Source organism: Egretta garzetta, unplaced genomic scaffold, assembly GCF_000687185.1.
Source record: "Egretta garzetta isolate BGI_Z169 unplaced genomic scaffold, ASM68718v1 scaffold105, whole genome shotgun sequence".
In the NCBI taxonomy this organism is placed as follows: Eukaryota; Metazoa; Chordata; class Aves; order Pelecaniformes; family Ardeidae; genus Egretta; species Egretta garzetta.
The window spans coordinates 1947268-1954182 of NW_009259598.1; the positions used below are offsets into that span (position 1 = coordinate 1947268).

The following is a 6915-nucleotide window of genomic DNA, read 5'->3' on the forward strand; positions in this document are numbered from 1 at the left end:
GCATGCACTGCACGGTCGGGGCAGGTTGTGGGACCCTGGGCTGAGCTGCCCTCACGTCACCGTCGTGCTCCCAGGGAAGCTGGACAAATGTCCCCAGGGTGAGTTTGCCCATGGGGCAGCACCGAGGGCCTCCAGGGCGTGCGTGTGGAGGCCGCTGAGTGGGGAGGCATCTCCCCCACCCACAGCGACGAGCCCGGATCCATCCCCAGGGCTGCGGTCATGCGGGGTGCCCGCGTGTTTTTCCCCATGAGCAGAGCGGGTGTAGGCAGCGACTTATCCTCCTGCCCATCGCTGCGGCTTCAAAAATCTCCTCTGGCGGCTGCTCTCCCCACGTGAATCATGAGCAGAGAGGGAGGACGGCTGTGGGCGCGGGTGCGAACGCATGGGCTGCGGCGTGGGGCTCCTCACGGGAGCGTGCGCGCTGGCAGGAGGGGGTGCGTGTGTGTGTGTGTGTGCAGAGCAGGGACAGGCAGCGAGCTTCCCCTTATGTTTTTGCGCTGGAGAATAAAAACCTCCGTGTTTTTATGGCGTGAATCATGCACTCTCGGGTGTGCATTCACCCGCTGCCTCACCGGGCGAGTCAGCCCTGTCTCCCCGGGGGAGCTCAGCACTGCAAAAGCCGGGGCGGGGGGGCTCGCTGCTTCTCCCTGCAAACAGCCACCGTGCCGCCCTGGGAGCGGGCAGCCCCGGAGCGGGAAGCTCTCCCCTCGCCCTGCGTGTTGTGGGGTGATGGGGACGGCTGGAAACCCCTCGTCAGGGGGGGCTGAGTGGGGCAGCTGGGGTGGGCATGAAGGGGCTCCCCAGCACGATGTGCGCTGATCTTCCCAGTGCTGGGGAGGGAGCCCTGGGCCCACTGGGGAGCAACTGGACGTGGCGAGAGGCAGTTTGGAGCAGGATAAGTTGCTACCCAAATCAAACCCCCTTGACTCTCCCACCCCACTTGTGGCTGCCTGAGCAGGGACCCCTCCTGCTGTGAGGGTTTGCACCGAGAATACGTTCGGGCGATGCCATCCATGCAGGCATTTGCTGCCTCTGGGGACAAGGGATGGAGCGGGCATGGAGATGGACCCTGGCTCCTTCTCTAGAGTAGCAAATCAGCTGCCCCGGGGACACCACTGCCCTGGGGACCCCCTGCTGCCCCAGGGACCCCCCACCAGCCCCAGCCCAGGCTTTTGCTTTTAGCAGTTTCCACTGTGCTGGGCTGCCAGGCAGGAGCTGCTGCCCCATCTCCCCCAGAGCTGAAGCAGAAGGTGCCATCTGAAGGCTGGGTCCCCTCCAGCCATGGACCACAGCCCCTGCTCCCCAAGGGACAGACGGACTCAGCTGCCAACCCCGGACAGGCGCCTGCAGGCCCTCCAAGGAGTGAGGCATGGGGTCAGCTGCAATGCCCCCCCCCCAGCTGCCACATCCCCTCCATCACAGTGGCTGCTGAGCCGCCTAATGAGGGGCTTAACGAAGATTAGCAGCAGCCCTTTGCTCCGCTCCATGCAGAGCGGGGCTGGGGCTGCCCTGCGCCGTGGGCTGGGGTGAGGGGGGCTGCGGGTGCATGGCCCAGGTCCGTGCCTGCCGGTGGGGGGCTGTCGGGGGGTCCCCACCTGCCCAGCAAGCACCGGCAGATGGGTGCGACGTCGGCGGTGGGTGAGCGCGTGGGCTGCGATCTGCCTGCAAGGAAGGAGAACATTTTTGCGGCAGAGAGTGGCTGTGTGTGCACAAGGCTGCCCAGCGCTGTGAGGAGCCCGTGGGGCTGTCGTGCACACCCTGCCCATCCTGGGGTGTCCCAACCCCACAGAGCACAGCCCTGGTGATGACATCCACCACCCCCCCGCTAAAGATGAGGCAGGCTCACTGAGCTGAGCCCTGCGTGAGGGGTATCAAGCAGCCCCCCCTGTCCCAGGGCACATGGGTGCACACAGGGGGAGATGGGGGACGTCTCCCCTCCTACCCCAGTGGGGGAGCAGCACTGCCCCCCCCATCCACATCAGCTCCCCCTCCCCAAACCACCCCCACGTTTCCAAAGCAACAGCGCGCAGAGGGGCGAGAGGCGCTGAGCCCCGCGGGAGGCAAGGGGGGCGGGCAAGCCGAATATCACCAGCCATCTGGCTGCTGGGGTGAGCCTGTGCAGCCCCCCCAAACCTGGGGAGCAGCGGGTCCCCCCGTGCCCTCCCCAGGGCTGGGATGCTCACCGGGCCCTGGGGTCCCACCCAGTTGAAACCCAGATCAGCAAGGGGGGCTGTGCCGGGTGCTCTGCTATTCCTGCATCCCTGGGGACGGCCACAGCTGGGCTGGCAGTAACCTGGGCTTGTTGGGGCAGGGACAGACCTGTCCCCATCATCCATGGGGCCACCAGGGCAGGGAGCACAGCATGTTCCCTATCCCGTCCCGTCCCCCCCAGCCCCAGAAACAAGCCTGGGCTGTTGGAGGACAGCCACCACTGGGGCTGGCTCACCCCTGGGGACGATATAATGTCCCAGTGGGGGGCTGCCAGCTTGATTGGCCGCATCCTGCCTCTCCCCTCAGCAGCAGCCGTGCCAGGCCCCTCTGTGCAGCCCCCCCCCCCCTTCTCTCCATGCATTAAAAACCCAGCAGCCTTCCCCAGCCAGTGCACCAGCCCGCAGGAGCAGGACGGGGCTCTCCCACGCTGAGGAGGAGGAGGGGAAAGGGGGTACGTCCATGCCGTCTTCTTTCTGCTCCTCCAGCTCCCAGCAAAGCCCCACTGGGCTGGGGTGAGCTGCAGGGCTGGGGGGGTCGGGGGCCAGCAGTGCATGCAGGGAGCTTATTGCACTTGTGAAGGCTTGCTCGTGGGAAACCATCAGAAATTAGGGAGCAGCATCCTCAGTCTGGGGTGCAAAAACTCTGGGCTGGGTCATCGCTTTTGCATTTGGTTTGGGAGAGACGCGTGGGAAGCTGCTGGGTGCCAGGCCCCTCCGCCTGCTCCGGTGTGGGTGCACACGTGCGCGTGCAGCCCGCTGGGTGGGTGATGCTGCAGCACAGGGTGCATGATGTGTGCTGGGGACCCATGTGCGGGGGCCAGCTTCAGGTGGGAGTGAGCTCCCTTTAGGAATGGACCCCGGCAGGTTTGGGGTGGGGGGGGGCTGCCAGGGGGACCCTGCCTGGGCTGTAGAGCTGGGGGTGTCCCTGTGCAGGCAGCCCCTATGCTCAGGGTCGAGTGACAGGTACCCCCGGCTTGCCCGGCATGCTGGAGGCTGAGAAACAGCATCTCAGGGCTTTGGACCTGGGTGCAGGAGCAAGAGGGATCGAAGGGGAGAGCAGCAGAGTGCCAGGACTCCTGGGGTCGTTTCTGCTGGGCTTATTGGGCCAGTGACCAGCTTCACCCACCGCCCTGAGCGGCTGGAGCAGGACCCCGACCCCCTCATCACCTCCCGACCCCCTTACCGCCTCCTCGGGGCTGGGAAAGCTGGGAAGCAAGGGCAGCCCAGCACGGCCACGGGGCCTCTCCTGCACAACCACCCAGCCGAGCGTGAAATGGGCTGAAAAGAAAAGGGACAGCGTAATGTTCCCAGGACCGTTCGTCCCCTGAGGTGGCCGCAGTCCCCACCACGGCTGCCGAGCGGGGCTGGCTGTGGCCGGCGTGCCGGTCCTGCCTTCCCGTCCCTCTTTGCCTTCACTGCTTTGCAACTGTTCCAGGGCACCTGGCCCCATCCTGTCTCGCATTGCTGGCCCTGTCGGAGCCCTGTGCCCCCCCGGTGCTGCCCTCGGAGCGGTGACCCCGGCCGGGTGCAGGATGCAGACCCTGGCCTGGCTAGGCATCGCCAGCCTGTGTCTGGGGGCAGCTTGGGCTGTCCCAGCCATGGAGGAGAGGAGGAAGGCAGAGAAGCCAAAAGCTGATCTTGCACTCTACGAAAATCTGGACCTGGACAACTATGACTTGACGTTGGACAACTATGGAGAGATCCTTGACCTGAGTAACTATGAGGAGCTCTACGACTACGGTGACCTTGCTCCGAAGGTGAGGGGAACGCAGGAGAGCAGCCGGCATGCGGGGCAGCTCTTCTCTGGGTGCATCCCCAGAAAGGGGCTTGGTCCAAGGGATGGATGGGGCACAACTGGAGAATCAGCCTCTTGCGCAAGCCTACGAGCCCTGGGGGCTCTTCCACCACTCTTTCTGGTGGCGGGAAAGGCTTTACCGGACCCCAACCTCCACTGGCTTCCTTCTCCCCAGCCAGTGCCTGGCCGTAGCATCGCTGCGGGAATCCAGGACGTGAGGCTTCCTGCATCCCTCTGGGCAAATAGGGAGGGGGGGTTGTTCTGAAACCCTGAGCTAGGAGAGATCTCCAAGGAGGAGCTGGCTTTTCAGTAAGACCTACCCAGTGCCCTTGACCCCTCGACCAGTGCCTCCTGCACCAGAGGGGAGCGGGAGGACTCTCCTAGCTACCCCAGCCCTCATGCCCAGGCTGTGTTTGCAGATCGAGGTTGGTACCCTGGCTCCTCGCCCCAAGGACCCCACGGCTCTCCCAAACCTGGGTACCACGGCTGAAACCCCAAAGCTGCAGCCTCCGACCACATCCCACCCCGTCCGCCCAGCGCCCGTTCCCCCGCAGGGTGAGTGCGGACCCCGGGGTGCTGCACAAAGGTGCAGCCAGCGGGATTTGGCTCCTGTGGGATGCAGCCACATGTCCTAGGGGTGGCAGGGCTGATGCTCTGGAGCAAAGGGAGCAAATCCTTTTGCCACCAGCAGACAGCAGCAGTTATTTGCTCTACCCGGGGTGCTGGGGGTGCGTCTTATCGCACAGCAGGCAGGAGGGCTGCAGCGAGACATTTCTGGGAAACAAGAGCTCCAGCAAAGCAGCAACATTTTAATGAGCAGAGGCATTGCGACAGTCGGACAGAGTAGCAATTAGATTAGTGACAATTAAAATCCTGTAGCGAGGGATAAATATCTTTATTCATTTTCTGTCACTCTGGACTGGGACAAATTAAGTAGGAGGCAAAGGGAAATTGTTGCCTTGCTGCTTTGAACTCCCCCACTAATGGATGCTGAGTCTGGCAGGCGCTGGCAGAAGAGAGGGAGCACGTGCATGGGGGGGACACAGTTCTACCCCTCCTGCCACCCCTGCCCAGCTTGCCAGGACCCTCACACAGCCGAGGGAGATGTTTGGCTCCATGCAAAACTGTTTTCTTTTGTTCTGTTGCCTTCTGTGGAAAAACTAAGGGGGCCAAGTGAGCCCTGGGTGTAACGCTGCTGTGTTTGGCAACCTGACGTCTCCCCCTCTCCCACAGGAGGTGTTTGGCCCTGAGCAGCTTCATCTATTATCAGCTTTTTTGGCTGGGAGTTTCTGGCCCTTCCCTTGATGAGGTGCCCTGGGCTGTTGCACTGATGAAGGTGCTGGGGCTGCAACAGCTCCGGGTGCTAAAGACTTCATGTACCCCCAGCGTGGGCAGGGGTGGGCACATCCTCCCATCTCCCTGCATGCCAGGGTGCTTTGGGGGGGTCGGGGGAGCCGTGCCGTGCCATGCCAAGGGTTCCTTCTGCACCCCCCAGGCCTGCCCAGCTGCCTGCTCTGCCTGTGCATCGGCACCTCCGTCTACTGCGACGACGCTGACCTGGAGCACATCCCACCCCTGCCGCCGGAGACCACCTACCTCTACGCCCGCTTCAACCGCATTGGCGCAATCCGGGCCAGCGATTTCATGGGGCTGAGTACGTCGAGGCACGGGGAAGGGCCAGGCTCCGCAATGGGACACGGGGGGAATAAGCGGTTCTGCGTGGGTCCCTGTTTCATCTCCTCCCTCCTCTCCCACCAGAGAAGCTGAAGCGAATAGACCTGACCAGCAATTTCATCTCCTGGGCAGACGTGGACGCTTTCCGCCTGCTCCCCAGCCTGCAGGAGCTCATCCTGCCCGAGAACAGGCTGACGGCACTGCCCGAGCTGCCCCGCAGCATCGTCCGGCTGGACGCCCGTCTCAACAGGATCCCCAGCACCGGCCTCCGGCCTGAAGCTTTCCGGGTGGGTGCTAGGGCTGCGCAGCACCCAGTGGATGAATCCAGGCTGGTTTTAGCCCAAACTTGCCATGCCAAGGGGTGACCAGGATGGTGCATAGGGCCGGAGTGCGGCTGGGAGCAGGGAGGTTCATCTCTCCCTTCTTCCCACAGGACCTGAAGCAGCTGCAGTTTCTCCATCTGTCCGATAACCAGCTGGACAACATCCCCGTGCCCCTGCCCGAGAGCCTGCGCTCCCTGCACCTCCAGGTGAGACCAGCCTGAACCCAGCCTTGTCTGTACACGCGTCTGGCAGAGCCCACCACCTCCTCCTCCTCCTCTTCCTTCTCATCCCTTTGAATCTGATTTTGCCCTCTGTCTCCCTGGCCAGAACAACAACATCCAGACCATGCATGAGGACACATTCTGCGACAGCCAAGACCACAGCCAGATCCGTAGGGCGCTGGAGGACATCCGCCTCGATGGCAACCCCATCAACCTCAGCCTCTTCCCCAATGCCTATTTCTGCCTGCCCCGCCTGCCCATGGGTCGCTTCTTCTGAGCCCCACAGCCCCAACACTGGGAAACAGGGGCAAGCATTCCCAGACCCACCATGCCCCCACCCCAGCGCCCCTTGGACACTGCTGCCCCATGGAAAACGTGGGGTTAAGGCAGATGCATTTAACCCTGGGGTGAGCTGAGCCTCCATGTGGGGGTAAACTCAATTCTGGGGCAAACAGAGCAGGGGAGGGGCAGCTCTAATAAAACGAAGACTTTAAAAACGCATTCAGTGTCTTGTTCTCAACAGCAAGGGCAGTGGAAAGCCCTCGCCCAGCCCCAGCCCAGCAGCTGCTTTGTGAGTGGTGCTGGTTTGCAAAGATGGGGAATTCCCTGCGTCCCCTTTCTCCCTCAATTCCCTCCCAGTGCCTTGGGAAGGCCTCCATGTCTGCTTTCAGGGTTTCCCAGACAGGGATGGG

The 6915-nt window shown here is 63.1% G+C and overlaps 1 protein-coding gene across 1 annotated transcript; it reads left to right on the forward strand.

Annotated features, from left to right (window-relative positions):
* Positions 1–3742: 3742 nt before the first annotated feature.
* OPTC (opticin) lies at positions 3743–6500 on the forward strand. Its single transcript, XM_009638224.1, has 6 exons — positions 3743–3967; positions 4425–4560; positions 5501–5659; positions 5764–5966; positions 6113–6208; positions 6330–6500. Exons 1-6 carry the CDS (start codon positions 3743–3745, stop codon positions 6498–6500), a joined length of 990 nt encoding a protein of 329 aa, XP_009636519.1.
* Positions 6501–6915: the final 415 nt, after the last annotated feature.